The 22,270-nt window shown below is 43.5% G+C and overlaps 1 protein-coding gene across 1 annotated transcript in view; it reads right to left on the bottom strand.

Moving 5' to 3' along the window:
* Positions 1-22,270, bottom strand: part of LOC111871427 — a 112,451-nt gene that overhangs the window by 5,567 nt on the left and 84,614 nt on the right. The window contains exon 3 of the mRNA XM_023864527.2: positions 67-259. Within this exon, the coding sequence (XP_023720295.1) occupies positions 67-259 (193 nt within the window). The remainder of the gene's footprint in view (positions 1-66; positions 260-22,270) is intronic.

Here is a 22,270-nt window from a genome sequence, read left to right as displayed (position 1 = left end):
TCTGCATCCTACTTGTTAGTTAGCTCTTCATGCAGTATGTTAGGAATGCCACAACCTGAGCCTCACCTGTTACTGAACTCGTCTTTCTGTCGGCATACTCGCTCTGCTCAGGCTCTAGGAATGCTGGGATTGTGGAGAGACAGGTGAGTTCCAAGCGGCCTTCTGCTCCAATGTTAAGTTGCACAATGTCCAAGATGAGCTGTGCCGTCAGACGCTCTCGATCCCGATGTGGGAAACGCCTCAGTTGGCTCTCCTCCACCTGCAGAAGAAGCAAGTTATCACTGCGCCTGCGTACAACTCACAACAGTTCCGGGGGCTCTACCGCAGACAACACGGCTCTCACGTACTCTGCGAGACTTCAGGGTCTCACAGCGGTCACTCTGCACGTTATAGTTTCCTCCGACATCATGCCGTGTGTTTCTGAGGATGTTCTGAGAAGTTTCGGACGAACTAGTTGTCTCCATCTTCTGGGCAGAAAGTAATGCAAAAGTGGAAAACATGGAATTGGTGTAGTGAGATACAGGCAGCGGTCCGGAGCCTGATGGCAGCAACAGGAGTGCAGAAGTATGAGGCCACTGTAAGGATGGGACAGCGGGGATAAATTTGGTTCTTGGTGACCAGTGCGTGGTACAGGGAAGTAATGGGACATATGCCAAGGAAACTGTGGCCCCAACAACACAAACAACATAAACAACATTGTGGCATAGAATCCTTCTTGTGAAGGTAACAGTCGCTCACAGGGTCAAGGTATTCCACGCTTTTATTAAGATGAGGTTTCGTAATTGTGTTCAGAAACGCCCGCTTACATGTGAGACTGACTCATATGTTTCGCATTTGCGAAGGGTGAAATCAATTGAGATATTTATCAAATCAGGTCGTACTTCATAGAAAAACACTGCATCTGGATCACAGAGACCAATGCGTTAACTCTCGAAAGGAATGATTTGAATTTTTCTGAAAATAATAAGAAAAAACACAATGGCACGGTACCAGAAGAATGAAGAATTTCTCGGCTTCATAAGTGGTTAATATGGTATTAAGTATTGAACAATAATTATAATATTCAAATTTATTTTGACACAATGAAGCACAATTTGCTTGAATGGACTGAAACTTTCAATAAGGAAACTGAGTAATGATGTCCGATGTTCGGTCCCCGGAGTGCTTGTACAGAGACTTGCCTCTAGAGGAGCCTGCTAAGTCTCACCGTTGCAGAAACCACCAGTAAGTATGTAACCATCTGAAGATGTTTAGAGAGGCTGCGACTGTGTGTGTAGAGTGTGCTTAATGCGAAGCGGGGAGATATTTAGTTTATTACTCGTCAGTTGAATTAAACTATGGGCACCACATTTGCTCCAAATTGAAATCCCATTCGTATATGTTACCCATTTCGTATCGTTCTATATATCTATAAAACTCGCATCCCAAATGTCCCCCCTTATCCTGTGCTCGGCTCAGAGTTTAATAGGGCCCACGAAACCATCAGCTCATAAGCAAGTAAGACGAGCGGCAAGTTCTCTTTGTTTTCATGCGATCAAGTAAATATTCTGAAGGAGAGACCAATCCAACACGGGATAGGCACAGTATATACACCAGAGGCGAAACTATATAAACTTTAATGGAAAAGTTCATATTATATCTCCTTAAATAACAGTAAATAAGCCTACAGTAATTGGAAATTGCTGAGCCATTACAACACGGGGTAAAATCGCCTCCAGCCCAGTACCGACACAGAATGGACTGGAAAGCACGCACATGCATGGGGACGTTATGTACAGTCTGTCTGCTTTAGCGAGACCTCTGTCATGCGCATTGCAGGGCAAGGGACTCTGAAGTTTTTCAAAATATATGCATCTTTTCCACATATATCTTGTACTAGTTTCAATAAGAATGTTGTGTCCCTCATAGCCAGAGTTTCAGGAGGCTTCCCAGCTCCCTAATCCACATAAAAACCATAATTTAATCACGTAATGGCTTATCTTATTACACTGACTGTCGTGTGAAATTTAGTCAAGAGGACCCTCACATTTACGGAACCCATTCATTACATTAAATGTAAGGGCATACCATTGGTACCTATTATGGGTCACATGTATTTGGTCCACAGCGTTAATCCTATTCGACTGAGGTCGTTTGTAAGCATATTCTGCCATCAAGGCTTTTGTATTGCTGGCTGGCTCGTCAGGTATTCAACCTGAGCTTCTGTCTGAATTTCCCATTTTTCGTGTGTGTCACATCCGGCCAAATCATCCTCCTCTACTTAATCACTCTGTGACACACGGCGAACATGAAGAATTTGGTCACTCCTGGATATGGACATTTCTTTCCGGCCTACTCTTCTGCCGTGTCGCTTACAGATATTCTCCTCAGCATCCTGTTTCCGGCCTGCACTTCTGCCGTGTCGCTTACAGATATTCTCCTCAGCATCCTGTTTCCGGCCTACACTTCTGCCGTGTCGCTTACAGATATTCTCCTCAGCATACTGTTTCCGCCCTACACTTCTGCGGTGTTGCTTACAGATATTCTACTCGGCATCCTGTTTCAGGCCTACGCTTCTGCCGTGTCGCTTACAGATATTCTCTTCAGCATCCTGTTCTCAGCAAACCTAATTTCGTTTTGTTCTCTTTAAATGACAAAATCGTGTTTCGAACTCATACGAATCATCAGATAAAGTGAAATCCTCGCGTGCAAGAAGAACCTCCATTGTAATTAATTGTTCTGAAGAGTTGTACTAGTGTTAGGATGGAAGATGGCGCCATCCACACACTTAGGGTAATCTAGGACAGCACGGAAAGAACCCTGCAAGTATTGTCACATCGCATGAAATTAGACTGGCAGCCTAATAACACGGATGCAATAGAGGGAGACGAGTGGTGTGATTCAGGCCCTGACTACACCTTGTCTTCGCGCGAGGGAAGCAAGAATAAAATACGATAGCCCGTTGTTAATTTAAATACAAGATGAGGCAGAAATACATGACGGTTTGTGAAACTGTAAAGCTAATTAATGTATAGGAGCATTTTTCTAAGAGTTATGTAAACAAAATCGAACCTAACAACGACCACCGCGTCGTCTGCCCACTTGCAACGTAGGGTGGTTCTCAAGGTATTTCACTTGCAAACACTGCTCTCGTATAGCGGGCAGCAGTGTGGCGTGGCGAGTTAGAGACAAACGGAATGTCCTCATTGTGTCCACACGCCTGAAAGACTGAATCTGGAAAGGAAATCTTCACTTTGCTAGTGGGCATGTCTTGTTCAGTGGAATAAGATTGGGGAGCTTTGTCCGAACCTTGCATCGTGACCTGCTTTTCCGCCCATTCGAAATTTAAATGGATTTAAACATATGTTGTACAGATCTGTAAATTTTTCTTGGACTTGGTGCGAAACAAGCAGTCTCAGGGAACGCACATGTGATGTCAGCTGAGGCGCACTTCCTTATCTCAGGTTAAGAGTACAAACAACATGTGCGCACTGGGCTTCACAATGCCCTAATGAGTTTCATGAAAGCCCTCTCCGTAGTGTAAATGTGGCTACATTTGGCAACACTGCCCCTCCTCTAGGGATGACGAGCTGTGATTGCGAACTCTGATCGATACAAAGTTATTTTGGAAATTTTCCTGGCTAAAAGCTGCATTTTCGTGACCTACTGACATCTCTGCATGGAAACTCACTACCCGTTATGGGACATCAACTGGCCTCCTTGCTCACCTGACCTCTCGGCATCGGACTCCTTCCGTGGGGAGGCTACCTGCGGCCAAGGTACATGAGATACGCCCTGCCCTACAACAGCGCAGTTGGGAGCTCGCCGAAGCCATCCCTACGGACGTATATTAGCGTAAAGATGGCGATGGAGGTCGCCTGCAAATTGTCACTTTTTGATGATGATTACGGTCAATTTTGCAACGAATACTGCAGTTATCTACAATAAATCTGTAATTTTCGCCTTCCTGTTCATAAGTTATTTTATTTCGAAAACGATGAAGTATTGCTTCACCACTCTGTACTTTGTATTCGACTGCTAGAGATTACGTTTCTATAACTTTCTCCCACGCTGACGCCCTTCATGCATTACACCAGCTGTAAAGGGTTTAATAGCTACTTTCACAGTTCGGGATAACTGCCATTCTATGAATCCGAGCTTGTGACGAGTCCACATTCACTCATAGGAACTCTATAACAAACGGTATATAATACAAATTGGAATCACTTAATCCCCTAATATGCAATGCGCAATTATTTTCTATTCAATTTTTAATAATTCCTCTGAGACCCTTAAAGCTCTGTTTATTACTCGTACTAATTGTCAGAGCTCTGAACATGCAATGGACTTACTGCTTCCGTATGGGTCTCACAGTAAACAATGATTATTTCCCTAAACAACAATAACCTCAGTGTGTTAATGCTTACATATGACGTGAAATTTTAAAATCTATTTTGAAGGGATTAGTGATTCAGAGAGTTAGTTAACAACTTAAAGTCCAGCGGTTATTCCAGTACGACCTACTTTAAGACACTATATCTCTGCATTCTGCCGAGGTCAAGGAAATGTGGGTCTATATATACACTCCCCCATACGCCTTCATGGCGAGGTGCTTAATTACTTAAGCACGGAGACAACTTTACAAAAGAATGGGACACAAGCTGGACGCCGCAAATGAAAATAACGCGGAGCGAGCAGACAGTGTTCGTCCCCAAACAAACACATTTCAGTACGAACGAAGACATGGAATAACATGGGATGCAGTGACATAAGAACTGGTGCTGTTCGGCACTTCCAATTCGTGAACAATTGTTTGAAGATGGGCTTTGAAGGCCGAAACACATTGCAGTTCGACTTTATTGGCATCTTAAAGTAAAGCAGAATTTAAGAACGATTTAGACTGCGTTAGAGACGGAATTTGGTGAATGAGAGACAACTCAGTCCGGCCTGTTGCGATGCGGGCACAACACCTTCTGCTACCGTGTGAGCCAGGCTGCTCTGTCAAGGTTCGGCCACACAGAGCGCTACGTACGCTACGCACGCTACGTACGCTATGTTCGTTGTAAGAACAGAAAAATATCTCCCGTTATTGCCAATGTGACTGGGCACACAGACTTCCGTACGCTATGTACGCTATGTTCCCTATGTTAGCTGCGTCGCAGAGAGTACGCAGCGTACGTAGCATACGTAGCATACGTAGCGGGCATATCGTAGCGCTCTGTGTGGCCGAACCTTCACTCAGTGGTCTGACTGCTGCATCAGCCGCTCCGGTGCGGTCCCACTTCCCTTGATACCGTTCTGCAGACGCTCCAAGTTCTGTAGCTCATTTGTGAGACAATTCCCCTCAGAAGCGAAATTGTAGCCGGGGAAAGAGACATCTGAGGCTCAGCAACTGAATCCACAGTACAGCCCATTAAAATACGCAGGAATGAGTTTAAAATATAATTATAAAGTATAAATGGAAAAAGTTTAAATATGATTATAAAGTTTTGCAATTATTGCGAGGACATTCGTGTTACTGCGAACTGACATAAGGAACAAGATTAGCAATTAAAGACATGCATTTCCTTTCTAGATATAGAAATTAATATTACAGCTGATGCCGTATGCGTTAAGTAATGTAGTGAAATTACACTATTCCGTCTTGCACACGACATCAGATTTGTAGTAGACGCAACGGCACGCCACGGCTTTGTGCTCTGAGCCAAGCGAGGCTCTCTGTTACGTAACCGATTCTGTTGTGGACAGCAAAGCGAACGATCCTACCTGTGGCAATCTTAATCCTAATAATGGTTGATACGTTCTACCGAGTTAAACATGTAGCCAAAACTAACTTAAATCGACACGATTATTGTTCTCTGTCAGATTTTCTAATTTATGAGGAAAATTCCAGACCTTAAACGAGATACGAAAGCGGTGGGAAATTCTTTGTAATGGTTAGAAACTTTTTTTTAGTTTAATCAGCAATCAGCAATCAGAATCTATATTCTATAGGCTAATATTATGAATGTTGAGATGACATGATGAGGAGGCGTCCAGCGGCGAATCCTCAGGAGTTCAAATTAGGTCAATTGGTCAGTTTCGTTTCAGTCTTCTGTTGTCTTCTCTTGTCGATAGCGTCTTTAGAAGTGGATTTTGTGAGTTATGATCTTGTTGTGATGTCTGTTGCTTTTTTGTTGGATGACGTCTTGTACGGGAGATATACCGAGATCGGTGTGGAGAGTTGCGTTGGAGACATACCATGGTGCGTCGACTATCATTCGTAGGATCTTAGATTGGCTTCTTTGGATTATTGCTGTGTTGGATTTGCTTGCGCAGCCCCATAGCTCCAGTCCGTACGTCCAAATAGGAATGATTATAGTCTTGTAGATCAGGATTTTATTTTCGACTGATAGCTTTGAGTTCCTGCCTATTAGCCAGTTCAGCTGTTTAATGGTTAGGTCTACTTGTTTTCGTTTCTTGACTATATGCTGCTTTCATGTTAGTTTGCTATCTATAGTCATACCTAGGTATTTTATTTCTGTTTTGCGAGGTATTTTGATATTGTTGATATATATGTCAGGTGCCGGCTTTTTTCGTAGGGTGAAAGTTATGTAGAAGTCTTGTTTTCATTTATTCTGATTCGCCACTTCTCGAACCAATTTTGTAATGTGCTAAGGTGACATTGAAGGTCTGTTGCTGCTTTTTCTGGGTTTATGTTGCCTGACAGTATTGCTATATCATCGGCAAATGTTCCAAGAGTTATATTTGGGGAAGTAGGTAGATCAGAACTGAATAAGGTGTATAAAGTTGGGCCAAGGACACTGCCCTGTGCACGCCTGATTTTATCGGTTGTGGTTCAGATTTTTCGTTTCCCACTCTTCTTTGAAAATTCCGGTCAATTAGGTAGGATTTAAGAAGATGAAAATACGATGGTGGAAGGATTTGTTTGATCTTGTATAGCAGACCTCTATGCCACACCCTGTCAAAGGCCTGGCTGGCGTCTAAGAACACTGCTGTACAGTAATTTCTGTCGTCTAAGGCTTTGTTGATGATATTTGTTATTCGATGGATCTGCTGTATGGCAGAGTGGCCTTGACGAAATCCAAATTGGTGGTGTGGAATCCACTCTTCTGGCCTCAAATCTTTATTAATTCTTCTAAGTATAAGCTTTTCAAAAACTTTGGACGTCGCTGATATGATGCTGATTGGGCGGTGTGAAGTGATTTCTGTTGGATCCTTTCCTGGTTTAGCTATCATGATTATTTGTGAGACTTTAAAGTGTTTAGGCCAGTAGGACATTCTTATTATTCCATTAAAGATGTAAGTTAGTAGTACTATTCCTTTTTTTGGTAGTTCCTTTAGCATTTTTGGTGTGACTTGGTCTAGTCCGGGTGTTTTTCTTAACCCCAAAAGTTGATCAATTCTTTAATTTCCTTCGGGGAGGTGATTGTTAGAGTTTGTTGTATTTCTATGGGAGCTGCTATGTTTTGTTCCATTTCCCGGTCACTTGCCTCATTATGCGGAGTAAATATATTGGCAAAATATTTTTCAAAGAGTTCAGATTTCTCTTTATTTTTCTTGCCCAGGGGCGTGCAGTTGGTGTTGTTTCTCGTATTGGTGGCGAGGATTCTTTAGGTTTTTTTATGTTTTTAATGGGCTTCCATATTGAGTAATCATACCTGCTGAGGTTTTGTATGAAATCCGTAAAGGATGCTTCTCTCAGTTTCTTTAGTTTGGCTTTTAGCTTATTTGTCAACTGGTTGTATCTGGTTTTATCGGTTGGGTTGTGGGTTCGGTGCCATATCGCTCTTGCCTTTCTTTTATCCTTTAGAAGTTGTTTGATTTCTAGAGGAGTACAGTTGGTACTTCTTTGTGATTCCAGTGGAGGTGTGGATTGAATAGCGGCTTGTTGCATGACTTTGTTAGTGTTTCAATTGTAAAATCTAGGTCTTCGGCTTTCTTCAGCGTTATTTTTAGATTTATATTGTTGGTGATTTCTTCTCTAAATTTTTCCCAGTTGGTTTTATGGTTATGTAATCTTGAAGTGTTATGTCTGGTTATCACTGAAGAACTTATGGTCGTTATTATGGGAGTATGATCTGATGAAAGTTCAAAATTAGAAATTATGTCTGTATATACTGCCGAAATTCCTTTTGTTACAAAAAGCCTAGAAGGTCTGGTGTTTTTGCAGGGTCAGTTGGCCAGTACGTCGGAGTTCCACTTGAGATATATGAATAGTTATTGTCCTGCATAAGTTTTGCAAGTTCCCTTCCTTTCGTGGTCGTTAGTCTTGAGCCCCATATGACGTTTTTGCTGTTATAGTCTCCTGCAGCTAAGTATCTCTGGCCTAATGTGCTAAAGAACTGCTCGAAGTGTTCTTTTTTTATGTTGAGCCTAGGGCGGCAATATACCGCTGAAATAGTTAGTTCATAAGGGAATGTACTGACTTTTATAGAAGTGGATTATAAGTGATTCTCCCTGTATTTTGGGAGTTGTTAATGATTGATTGTTTGCTTTATCAAAATAGCAGTGCCTCCGTGTGCGGTGCCATCTGGGTGATTAGTATGATACACTCTGTAGTTTGGAATTTTGATATAACTTTCGGCGTTAGAAACTTTAAATGATTTGAAAGTTATCCTTAGGTTTATTGAGTTAAATACTAAACTAGGAAAACATATAAGGGGGAGTGGATGTATAGCTCCACCTTTCGTGATCTCTGCACTAGATGGAGGTGAGTAGTCAGCTTCACGTCTCTACGGCTTTACCCTTGGGGTAAGAGCCCCAGGTGCGCACTGGATAGGAGGCTGTGTGGATCCAAAACTTCGGTCTGGACGCTGTGGAACAGAGAAAATTCTTGCACTGGCAAGAATCGAAACCGGGTGTTGCACCACGTAACCCGTCGCTATACTGACTGAGCTACCCCGGCCCCACTTAAACAATTAGTTGCTTCAGCAAAACGAATAAGAAAATTAGTGAAGATATCAAGTTCAAAATTGTTGCAGCAACCCACATTACCAGAGTTTGCATTATGTTTTTATATTCATTTAGAACTGTGAGCTGTATAAAAGTCAGTAGACGGTCTACAGAACAATAATGGAGGCAGTTGTGTTGTTTGGGTGTGAAACGTGGTCCAGGACTGAACAGGACTAAGTAGGTGATAGATGGGGGATTCCGAGGAATTTGTATGAGCGTGTAGCTGTGAAACGGAGCGGGAGAAGCAGAATGAGAAAGGAGAACACAAGTGGAATGGCAGGGACGACGACTGCTGGAAGAAACAGCGAATTCTTTACGAGACCCGAGAGCGATGGGATGGAGCACAAGAAAAGGAACAGGGAAGGATGGGCATGTCTTAAAGAAGGCCAAAATTCTTAAACGAGCGGAGAACTAAGGAAGGAATAAGAATATCGGATAGAGAAATTCATGTTACCCAGCATAAGGCAATGCCAGAAGAGAGAAACCAGGACATACGTTTCAAAGGGTGAAGTTCACTGGAAAGTGGATTAATGTAGCCTGCTGGAAGCTTCAGGCATTTGAAGCGCGTCCATTCTCATCAGAGGTTAATGGTTCATGCAGAAACAGCGGGGCACTGCTGTTTGTCTGTTGGGATGGGTTAGTTCGTGATTCAGACTCCAATACACGGTTTGCTGGATTTTATAATAATTGCCTTGAGTTCTATACTGAAACCATCATATTTACACCCAACAGTTTCTCGGGTATGTAGAGCAGGCTCATGAAGCTCTGAGGCAAAGGAAACCAGAAGTGTTACTTCCAATTTAAGTGTTCTTTAGCTCTTAAAAGGCGTTAAGAAAGAATTTCTGTTCTTTCAGTTGCTACACTGTATATTGTTGAGTGAAATGACTGCACATGAATGATGAACTGGATAGAATTTGCAAGGAAGCAGTTGTGGCTTGAAAGAGGTATTACCCAGGCGTGTTCGAGGAAAGACTGAGGAAAACCACGAAAAAGCTTAGGACATCCGATGTTCCAACCGACACTCGAACGCCTCCGGATAGAATTCACAAATGTAACCGCTTGTGATAACCTGTCCTGAATCTCCGAACCTCTACAAATCAAAAACAGGATCCACAAATTTATTGCAAAATTTGCGTCTCTAAACTTGCGAAAATTTGGTTTGTGTTTTTATTTATTATAAGAAACAAGAACAAACGAGAAAGCTTTGTCATAATCTAAATTTGTTGTTACTGATAGGGGCCCCTACATTTTGACTGCCCGGTGCCCACGCAACTGTAAATTCTTCCCCACAAATGAGTGAGAGACAGCTTAGAAGTGAGTGTATAACCGAGCGCATAACCGCCCAGCTCCGCAGCAAAGTGTATTCAGAAGCTCAAGGTGCAGTGAGCGCTAGTCGCGTGCTCTCTGAAATGGCAACAATGTGAAAGCCTTCAGTGACGCGCAATAATGGGAGTATTGTTGGAGCAACTTACAGATGTTGCATTTCTTAACACAAACCCGCGATTCCTTAAAGATTTACTTTGGAGAAAGAATAGAGGAATCTCAAATAGCATTTAAGAAGGCACAAACGTGAAAGTTGCTAATTCTCAGAATTATTCTATAGAAATGGACGAAAGCAATGAAGCGGGCGACAAAGCCTAAATTTTTCTTTTATTCCTGGAAATGGCATGGCGCTGAATGCAACAGAAAAGCTGACTGCACTAATGTCAGTAAAAGGGACACTACATATCCAGGGTTTTATGCAAATTATTGAGCAAAGTCTGGATATCCCAACACAGAAGGTACGTTGATTAAGATGGACGGAACTCCAAGCATCTCCTGCGATAAAGGGTCAGTGGCATGGCTTCACTTTTCAGCTGTGATGTAAGAATACAGCGTGCTCCTTGTTTGGTGTCATGGACGGACACTTAAACGCGAGTGCGTCTTGAAGTCAAAACTGAATTATTTCTGGAATGGAAGGGAAAATATTTCCCTCAGCTCTGTGATGACGGCTGGGCGTGTGGATTTGCGCTGACATCACTCAACACGTGAACTGAATAGCGGGCTACACGGAGCGAATCCCCTTGTCAATGGAACGCGTCAAAATACAATATCACAGCGTTTGGGTGGAACTTTCGACCGCAGGAACTGCAACTGCTATCGAAGACCATGACATACTTCCCAGTTCTGAGAAAGGAAATGTTCAGAAGAAATCGCCCATTCAATAATAATTTAAAGCATGTTTCAAGATATAGCCAGCTGGGCCACAGTCTGCTTATTTTCATGACAAATTACGTTAATAATGAAACTGTTCCAGACGTATTTCATACTGAGACGACAGAAACAGACTTCGGAATTTCCAACTTTCTCTAACTGTACACGGCTGCTGGCAAACTTGCAGTGCTTAGTGGCCACACACTGTGAATAACACCTGTTATGAGAAATTTAGGTATCCAAGCGTAAATAAAGAGATCGACTCGGCAGCGGAAGTTGGGAAACGACACCTGTTGCCGTTTAACTTCTGAAACTTTCACTCTGCCGTTCAAGTAGCTCAACACATCCCATTAGGGGACGTCTCAAATCCATCAAGTTAAGGTTCTGGTATGTTTTGTATTCTTGTGGTGGAGTGAGACTGAGGTCCTTGGTTTTTAGGCTGAAAATATCCCTCGGACGAAAGAGCAGGTTAAATGAGAAGTGGGAAGGATGGCCCGGGAACTCGGAGAATACCTGCCCCCGGGCAAATCTTTCCACCATAAATCCCACATGAACAGCACTGGGACTGAATTCGGGCGGCCATGGCGAGAAGGCGATTAATAACCGCCTGAACTATGACACAGCTTACTCCAGTGCCTTCGTGATCAATACTTGCATAGCTAACGCGAATGCTTGAAACATTACATGAATCTTCGAGCCACTTGACAGAATTTGATAAAATTTGATTTATTCTGCCATAAAATATAACAGTCAAATTCATTCTAAAATTTGTGGAATTATACTGAGCCATCTTGTGCGAAACACAGCGAACATTCCAAAAGAAATACAGATATTCATTTTCTTCTTGGTTTCTTTATATTCACCAATTAATATCACATTTACAATCTATAATTCTAGCAAAAAAATAATTCAGATATATCGAACTAAATAACTAAACGTTCTCAAACTAAAGATTCTCTACATCTGTTGGGCTCAAATAAGTAATTCAACCTTCATCCACTGATGTTTCACAGTCGGTAAAGTAGCTAGCTAGCGCGCCTCAAACTCGTCCAAGTGTGGCACTGTTTTTTTATTGCTAGTGGGGTGGGACAAATTCCTTTGTACTGCGGCCACTTCTGGCCTATTGTACCAGCCCCAGATGATAGGTGAGGGTGATTGTGGAGCAATTGGTGGGATGGAGATTAACAGGGGAAACCGAAGTACTCGGAGAAAACCTGCCCCAGCGCCACTTTGTCCACCATAAATCCCACTTGATCAGACACGGGATCGAACCCGGAACACCGCTTGAGCTATGGCTCGACCCCGTTGCACTGGGTTATTGACAAATATACTTAAAACCTTTCGAACATATGAATAAATACTCTCAGCTACTGGAACAGATTTTGATAAAAACGGAGTCACATTTTGTAAGTAACAGCACAGAGTCAGTGCAGAAATGGAGTGACAGAGAGAGAGAGAGAGAATATGAGGGAGAGTCGGGTTCGCGGTGGAACCCAGCAACATTTCCTGCGTCCGGTAATGAGACCGCCCCTTTGCCTCCTCCCGACCCTTCAGGCATTTCGATACAGCACGGAGCAGTGCCTGGCAGCGAGAGGCGATTTACTTTACCAATGAAATGCTCGAAGTATGAATTCCTCCTAAGGGCCCGGTGATCTATAAAGAGCACTTCTCGCTGTCGGCACGTGGCTGAGAGATGAAACAGAAACAACCACATTGGAACACGTCACTTACCTCACGCACAAAGGGGTCTTTCTCTATAAATGGAATCAAATGGTTTACCTGGATTTTCTTTGGCTCCCTTGCTAAAGAATTTGGTGCTAGTTAGACACACCTATAGTCTCTAGTAAAAAATAATAGTAAAGCTATCCCTGTAACAGGCCGTGGAGGTCCATAGGGTTGTGAGATATTGAGGTTCCCACATTTTCTACATAATCAGCTCATAGATGGCGGCAAGGTATTCAGCTGTATGCGCCGGCCGCCCTTTATCCAAGCATATTCCTGGTACTCATTTCTGTTAGAGGCTGAGTCGACCCCAGATTCATAGTGCGGCTGGAAGAATTCGGTCAATTGAAAAAATCCAATTACCTCATCGGGACTTGAACCCGTGACCTTCCAGCTTGTAGCATAGTGCCAAAACCAACTACGCTATCTCGTGCCCACCTATATTGCTAGTGGAATGCGAAATTTGAAATTTCCCATTTCCAATTACGGATTAAGCAGGTAGCGCTTGTTCTGATATATTATATGCTTTATAACGCTTAAGGAAAGCTTTGAAATTATGATTCTTCAATATACACGCTATGAGCTTGAAACATCCTGGGAGGAACGCTTACTGTAACACTAATAATGGTAATATTTTTATTGTTGTAATACTACGTGTAGAAAATTCACAATACCAGAACTGTGGTATACGGGTAACGTTTCAGATTTCTCTTCCTGAGGAGCTGATTTCGAACCCGCCAGGTTATCATGACTGAGGTTTTCAGTGCTTTTCACCAGTCCCTCCATTAGGCTGCCACATTTTCAATTCATTAATCACCTATTCATCTAGCATCGACGCCATGCAAACTTCCGAATTTATGCATATTCTTTACTATTACTGAATTATCTTTATGTAAATTAAAGTAATCATTTTATGTTTCAACTTGATTATATTAGGGAGTCGGTCTTAAAATTACATCACGTGCGTCATTTGTAAGGCTTAGGGCGTCCCCAGCAAACTGGAAACAGCAGACTAGGGCACAATGTCGGCGTCCCCTCCTAAATTTAAGCCTTGCATTTGGCAACGTTATAATTCTCGGGGGGTTGGTGCAGGGCGGAAGCAACTTCTAGGTTTAAAACCGAATCCGGTAACCGGCAGTCAAGGGGTCCTGAGAAGGGATCTATCCTCTGGGAAATGATGCCGTGTAGTCTGTTGAGAGACAATCGATATTTCGTAGGAATATGTCACCTCCATCATCAGGGTCGAAGAGTAAACTGTGCAAGCAACCAGCTAAAAGTTCTGCTTTTCTCTGCTTGCCACATACTTTTACACTGGTTTCTTGGTCGGTTTATACCACGACCCTGAAGGCGGTGGTTAAATCATCAGCGGAAACTTCGGTTGACTTTGAACAGGCTACACGGCAGACTGAATTCTTCATAACCTCAAATCCTACAAGTTACCCTAAGCTGAATATGGCTTCCTCTTATTTAAGGAGAACAGCATTTCTCTGCATACTTAGCTTTTTGCGCCAGTTAATCAGAATGTGGAAGAGGACGCCCTTGTGGAGAGACGGGGCCCTCCGCAGAGACGCGTTATTTAGACGCAATAGACTGAGTAATTATATTCACAGAACTTGTTATTTGGCAAGTCCAGTTGGTAAAGATAAGCTTTTTCCAAAATGAGTGAATTGTCTGAATTTACTTTCTCGCGGGTTCATAGAGGACGGAGCTACTCTCTCTATTCAACACTGACTGAGTAAATGTGTCCCGTGTGAGTGTGTACTACCTGGGCATGTCAGTTACAGCCTACCAGCACGCCTGGAATAGAGCCAAGTGCCCGCCTTACCTGACCTATCCCATCAAACCCACGTGTAACAGATGAGAGCAACTCAAGTTTTACAAATATTCCCCACCCCAGAATTACATTGGCCCCCAAGCAGACGTTATCATAATTATTTCCTATGTCATAATTGAGTAGTTTACTGCCTCTGTGGTCTTGTGAAGAGAGTTCCTGGCTACGGTGTAACCGTCCAAACATTTTATACTCTTTAATGGACGCATGTTCTTCTTCAGCCATTTCATTAGAGTGATTGATTTATAAGGGAGGCCCATCCATTAAGAAGTTAACATGCATTTCGCATTTAGACAGGAATAACTGCCTGGTTTGTTACCTGGAGCTTGGGTGACCGCAACAGGTACCTGGCCCATTATGAAAAGGACATGTCTCTAGTTGCAGAACATGTAAACGTTGTTTTGCTAATAGGGTAGCTGTTATTGAAGTGTCTTCGGAAGGGTGTAATTAGACCCAAACTAGAAATAAGGGCTTTCACATGTAGGGTTCCGGATTCAATATCTTTGGATCTCTTTATTCTAAAAGTTAGTAATGTGATTGTCTTGTACTGATGGTATAGACTATTCTTGTCTGGGTGAAAGGCCGTCGGTTCAAATCCTGTACGGTGATGAAGTGACGATCCCGGAGAATACAGGGGGCAGAAGCACTTGGCGTTTCATCAGAGACAGACGTATCGCACTGAGCGTTCAGAATTCATCAGAGGCAGACGTCATTTACCTTCCCTCTCCAAGTATATCTAAATTTAACAGTATTTATTTGGTTCGATTAATCTTTGGCACATTACTCCGCACTTGCCAGTGAAGTTATAGTTTGATTCTGAAATAAACAATATTGTAATTAAGCAGAAAACAGAGTATTTATTTGTATCAGTGGACTAGTTTTGAATGTGCAGTCTCCGTGTTGCCCCAGTTATTACCGTGGCACAACCCTGAGAAGAGTCAACTGTTTTACCGAAGCGGGCAAAGAAATAAATAAATATAAAGATAGATAGGGGACCGTCACGAGAAGTGTTCAAGCCGTGTGCGGTTGTAAGAAGTGGCGCTCAACCGGTGTGGCTCGAGGTTACACATAGGGGGTGCGGTTGTAACGGATCCAGAGATCCCGGGTTCGATCACCGGCATTACAAGATTTTCTGAAAAGTAGTTGGTCTGGAAGTGGGTCCATTTAGCCTCATGAGGATAAGTGAGGATCTATTTCAAGGAAATAGAGGCTCCGGTCTAGAAAACTGATATTAACGGCGGTAGGGAATATTTGCGCTGACCACGTGACACCTTCTATCCATAAACGTTGGCACTAACTTCGCCGAGAAACGGCGGTCACTCAGTCGGTATAGTTTGCTTGCGAACTACAGACCACGGAGTTTGTTATTGTTCCTTGTACTTGTACTTGTACCTATTGCAATAGGCCTTACCTGTGTGTCAAATGTGGTGGCCATCACAATTCAACAACTTGCAAAAAGAGTAAGGGCACCCCGGCAAAATGTGGCCTTTGTGGAGGATCGCATCCCGCAAATTACAATGGCTGTGAATACTACCACAACTTAACACATTGCGGACCGGTTGGGCCATATGGCCCTCTACGGTCACGTTACGTTGCAAAACGCTATATATCGCTGTGTGGCTTCGTTGAATCGTAACTACTGCGTAGATGACCTCGGGAATGATTGCTGCCTTATCTAGTAACTCCACCAGAGTCATTTCCTGTCAGAACCTAAACAAAATTGGCTTTGTTCTAATCCAAGCTTGCATGTATGAACCACGCAGCTACCAGTTCAACATGGCTCAGAGACGAAAGCAGTTGCGATCTCTCGGAGGACAGGAAATATTAGATACGTTCTCCGATGAGCTATCAGATTTGCCAACTTCCTCGTCTTCTGATAGAGAGGCCATTATCAGTGACAGTGACAGTGACGGGGGTCATAGGGCTGCCCAAAATGTGTCAAGTGAAAGTGAGAGCTCCGTTGAAAGTGCGAGTGTCGGGACAGCTACATGGGATACAGTGGACAAAACCCCCATTTTGGGAAAGTTTACTGGTGATCCAGGGGTGAAGCAGATGCCATCAGAACAACACATAGACATTCTACTCATCAGTGAAACCCACTTCAAAACCGAAAGTTATATCAAAATTCCAAACTACCAATTGTATCATACTAATCACCCAGATGGCACCGCACACGGAGGCACTGCTATTCTCATAAAGCAAACAATCAATCATTAACAACTCCCAAAATACAAAGAGAATCAGTTACAAGCCACTTCTATAAAAGTCAGTACATTCCCTTATGAACTAATTATTTCAGCGGTGTATTGCCCCCCCCTAGGCACAACATAAAAAATAACATTTTGAGCAGTTCTTTAGCACATTAGGCCAGAGATTCTTAGCTGGAAGACACTATAACAGCAAAAACGTCATATGGGGCTCAAGACTAACGACCACGAAAGGAAGGGAACTTGCAAAACTTATGCAGGACAATAACTATTCATATATCTCAAGTGGAACTCCGACGTACTGGCCAACTGACCCTGCAAAAACACCAGACCTGCTAGACTTTTTTGTAACAAAAGGAATTTCGGCAGCATATACAGACACACTTCCTACTCTTGAACTTTCATCAGATCATACTCCCATTTTAACGATCATAAGTGAAAACAAGACTTGCTACATAACTTTCACCCTACGAAAAAAGCCGACACCTGACCTATATATCAACAATATCCAAATACCACGCAAAACAGAAATAAAATAGCTAGGTATGACTACAGATAGCAAACTAACATGGAAGGAGCATATAGTCAAGAAAGGAAAACAAATAGACCTAACCACTAAACAGCTAAACTGGCTAATAGGCAGGAACTCAAAGCTATCAGTCGAAAATTAAATTTTGATCTACAAGACTATAATCATTCCTATTTGGACGTACAGCCTGGAACTATGGGGCTGCGCCTGCAGATCCAACACAGCAATAATCCAAAGAAGCCAATCCAAGATCCTACGAATGATAGTCGACGCACCAGGGTATGTCTCCAACGCAACTCTCCACACCGATCTCGGTATATCTCCCGTACAAGACGTCAACCAAAAGAAAAGCAACAGACATCACAACAAAATCATAACTCACAAAAATCCACTTCTAAAGACGCTATCGACAAGATAAGACAACAGACGACTCAAACGAAACTGACCATTTGACCTGATTTGAATTACTGAGGATTCGCCGCTGGACGCCTCCTCATCATGTCATCTCAACACCCATAATATTAGCCTATAGAATGTATATTGTGATTGCTGATTAAACAAAAAATTCCTCTCCTTAGCATCTACGTTTTGTTACCCCCTCCATTCAACACGCAGCTGCATATTATTCTGATTAGGCTGTAGCGGAGAAGAAGTGTGAAACCTTTCCCAGGCATCGCACCCACGCACTGTACAGAGGACTCTCTGAATACTCCGGCAATACATCAAGCCTGTGAAAGAAATGACACTCATTCCAATCAGCTCTTTTCACAAATAACCACTCTGCGCCCTGGCGACGGAGATTCACTGCCATCTGTCGGACGGTAGCGTAATTATTATACGTACCCGCAATATATTCTGAACCATTTTGAACGATATTATATCCGGCACCTCTCGGAATAAACATTTCCCATTTCTAGCTACAACTTCTGCATATGGCGACTCTAACTGGCCGCTCTTATATGCACTACACCTGAATGTAACTGGGGGGTGGGGTTGGAAATATATATATATTTTGGCGCGTTTTGTGTGTCACGCTACAAATAAGTTCACGCCGTCTTCTGATAAAGCGACTTTATTCCGTTCGCTCACACTTTACAACCATTTGCACTTGCAGTGTTACAATAACCGCTCACAATAATTCGGCGAGACTGACTCCTTAGACGGATATTCCAAACTGACTTCTTAGACGGGCGATCCGAGACTCTCTCCTTAGACGGATATTCCTAGACTCTCTTCTTCGAAGGCTGATCCGAGACTCTCCTCTTCGAATACTGTTCCGCGACTGTCTTCTCCGAAGGCTCATCCGAGACTGACTGTCTCTCGTCGAAGCTGGGCTATTTATAACCTCGGCCGCTGTTATGCAACGAACCCTTTTGTTATAACCATGGAGACTCCTGTTGGAACTACAATGGAGCATTTGTTGTTTCCTATGCAACGGTCTATCCCATCGTTTCCATAGAAGTGACATTTCTGGATTCCAGACACGTTACATTGCTCCCTTCTGAAGGTTGTTCGTCCCCGAACAGCCTAAAGGTTCTCCTTCGGTTTCGATTCGAGGTGTTCTGCTTGCAAATTCTGCATTCGGCCTTGGTGTCCTCTGCGCGTCTTATTGCGCTGTTCACTTTACAGCATCCGCCCCTCTCTTCAGTTCTGCTCGTCCCGAGCATTTCCCAAGTCCAGAATTTGTCGGTCGCCTTGTTTCACGTTCGTTCCTCACTTACATTCTTCATGCATACTTGCTGGGGAGGCCGGTACTTCTACGTTACCGGTTCCTCCCACAAGGGCCGTTCCCTTTTTTTTCGTTTTGGAGGGGGTCGGCCCCTCCACAATGTCCAACTTTTGATGCCCTTCACGGCGGATTCTTCTTCCGTGCTCTTGCGTCCAATTTCCTTTCGTCTCCATTCCGACCCACCCTTATGTGGGCTTGAGCGTAACCCAAACTGGCCTCCCTGAGATCTGGGTCTCTTGTACTGTGCCACGTTTGCGTGGCGGGTCACCCTGTTGTCGGCCATGGTCAGTTGCTTCCTCTGGAGTCCGCCAGCTCCCCGAGTACGATCCTTCTTCACGATGTCTCTCTTGCGTCGTGCCACTGTCGCGCGACGGGACATCCTCTTGTGGCCGGCGGCCAATTCTTTACGCTGGCATCCGAAGGTTCCCTTGGGAGTCTCCTTCGTGTAGTCGTTTCTCCAACGTCGTGCCACTATCGCGCGACGGGATGTCCTTCTGTTTGTGACGGCCAGTTCCTTTGGGGGTCCACGATCTCCCCGTTGCAAACCCTTTGCTTTCTGGCGGCGGCCCTCCGCGGCCAGTCCTTGGTCCCTACGCCTTTCCTTCGGTTCTCCGACCGGCATTCTCGGGGCGTCTTCTACGGAGACTTTTCGATGCTCCAGTAAGGACTGCATCGCTTCTGAGTGGGGCTCAATTTTCTCGTGGGTGATTCTCCTCTCTTCAACTTCTTGGCCCGTATGGCGGCCATTTCTCGCCATGGTTTCCAATCGGCCATCAGCTCTTTGTGTCTGGCTTCGGCCTTGACCTCGTCAGCCTCCATTAAGGCCAGTAATTCATTCCTCTCCGCTTTTCTATTGGCCTCCGTCTTTTCTTGGTAGGACCTCATGTTGGCGTCCATTCTTGCCAGAATTTCTATCACTTGCTGCATCTCAATTTTGTAGCAGTAAAATATTCGATGCACAACAATTCGTATGTGGCGTGTTTAAGTTCGTAACACTTCTGACACCAATGTAGCTCGTTTTGTGTGTCACGCTACAAATAAGTTCACGCCGTCTTCTGATAAGGCGACTTTATTCCGTTCGCTCACACTTTACAACCATTTGCACTTGCAGTGTTACAATAACCGCTCACAATAATTCGGCGAGACTGACTCCTTAGACGGATATTCCAAACTTACTTCTTAGAAGGGCGATCCGAGACTCTCTCCTTAGACGGATATTCCTAGACTCTCTTCTTCGAAGGCTGATCCGAGACTCTCCTCTTCGAATACTGTTCCGCGACTGTCTTCTCCGAAGGCTCATCCGAGACTGACTGTCTCTCGCCGAAGCTGGGCTATTTATAACCTCGGCCGCTGTTATGCAACGAACCCTTTTGTTATAACCATGGAGACTCCTGTTGGAACTACAATGGAGCATTTGTTGTTTCCTATGCAACGGTCTATCCCATCGTTTTCATAGAAGTGACACTTCTGGATTCCAGACACGTTACAATATATATACCAACAAAATAATGAATTTAAAGTCATTCTATAGAATGAAAGAGCATTTTCAGTGAAATGGATTGTCGACAACATGTCCTATACGCAGATATTTGAAGCAAATGTGTCAATAAAATACGAATCCAGTATTCCACAGAACTAATATAAAATTGAAGGAACCCAGTATTGCATGAACGAGAATGTGTATTGGTTAATTAATGAGACATATCATTGCGTCTCCATTAGAAAATTTCATTCGTCCATTCCTCGATGGTTCTACAACCCTTTGTTGGGCCCTGTCCCCTGCTTCAGTTTCGTAATCTTTTTACACAGACAGTAGGACTCCTTGGACGAGTGACCAGTCCGTCGCAAGGCCGCTACCTGCACAGAGGATAACACAGACAGAACAAACTCATACACAGACGCCCATACCTTCAGTGGTAATAGGAAAGTTACTGCACTGTATTTTCAACACACTTTCGGTAATCATGCATCGGTGGGAAAGTCAAGTACAACTACAGGGGAATATACTGTCACTTGTAAGGGGTACACGTGACGAAATGAAGGGTTCTACTTCGGACGATTGGATTTATTAACAGCTTGTTTACACACACTTTTAATTACACAAAAATTACAGTGCTATCAGTGAGTTACATGAACGTCATAATTCACTGCTGCACGCACACACTAATCAACTCTTAGTAAATGGAACTCAATACAGAAATTAGCGCTTCAAATCTCTCCAAATTTTGCACATAATTAAGGTTTTCAAATCGAACTTTAAATCTTCACAGGTCTTCTACCAACTTCCCGTTGCTGTTAACTTAAACACACCCTAACATCCTCAAATAATCCAGAATACTCCGAAATACTCCAATTTGTTGTCTCTAATAGTTGTTATATAGCTTCCGAACTGACCACGCAGAAAACACCCTATATTGTTGGAACGTGTTTACCGAGCGATCGCATGACAGTGGTCGCGGGAAGGATTCAATAGGAAGGTAGTTACGTGAGAGCTTCCACTGATGCGGTGTGACGTCATTGCGCCTGCGCGGAAGTCTTGTTTATCGGCTGAAGCTTAGAAGTGGGTTGCATAACCTCGTTCCACTGTTGTGAATCTTGCCAACCGAACGTTTGTCAAGAGTCTGCCTTTATGGTAACTCGATCCACATCCCGTAGCTCAAAAACGGGTGGACATGTCACAATATATATAATTAACATATAATTACATTATCCCGGGGAAAGCCATCCGGTATCTCCTGCACAGGAGCCGCGGAGCCAGTGTCCACACCACGGAGAAGTTAAAAATACCTGAACCAGCAGCATATCCAACTTCACCGCGAAGTCGAGCTACTGTACTAGCTTAGCTACACAGTTATTCTCCCTTCTACGACTAGGTCTCCCAAGCGATCAATTCTGTTCATTTTTTCATGACTGCAATTATATTTGCATTTCACATCATTCCACTGCTTAGTGCATGTCCAGCCCACGGCGCCTCACTGCATTTCATCACTCTTAATACTGTCTGCTAGGGCACAAGCAGGCGAATATACATTTTTCTACGGAAAAGGGAATGAAAATCATGAATTAAGTACAGATTTCTTCGTACATAAGAGAATCTTATCAGCAGTTAAGAGGGTAGATTTCGT

Source organism: Cryptotermes secundus, unplaced genomic scaffold, assembly GCF_002891405.2.
Source record: "Cryptotermes secundus unplaced genomic scaffold, Csec_1.0 scaffold269, whole genome shotgun sequence".
NCBI classification, from domain to species: domain Eukaryota; kingdom Metazoa; phylum Arthropoda; class Insecta; order Blattodea; family Kalotermitidae; genus Cryptotermes; species Cryptotermes secundus.
This window is presented reverse-complemented; position numbering and strand designations above follow the sequence as displayed.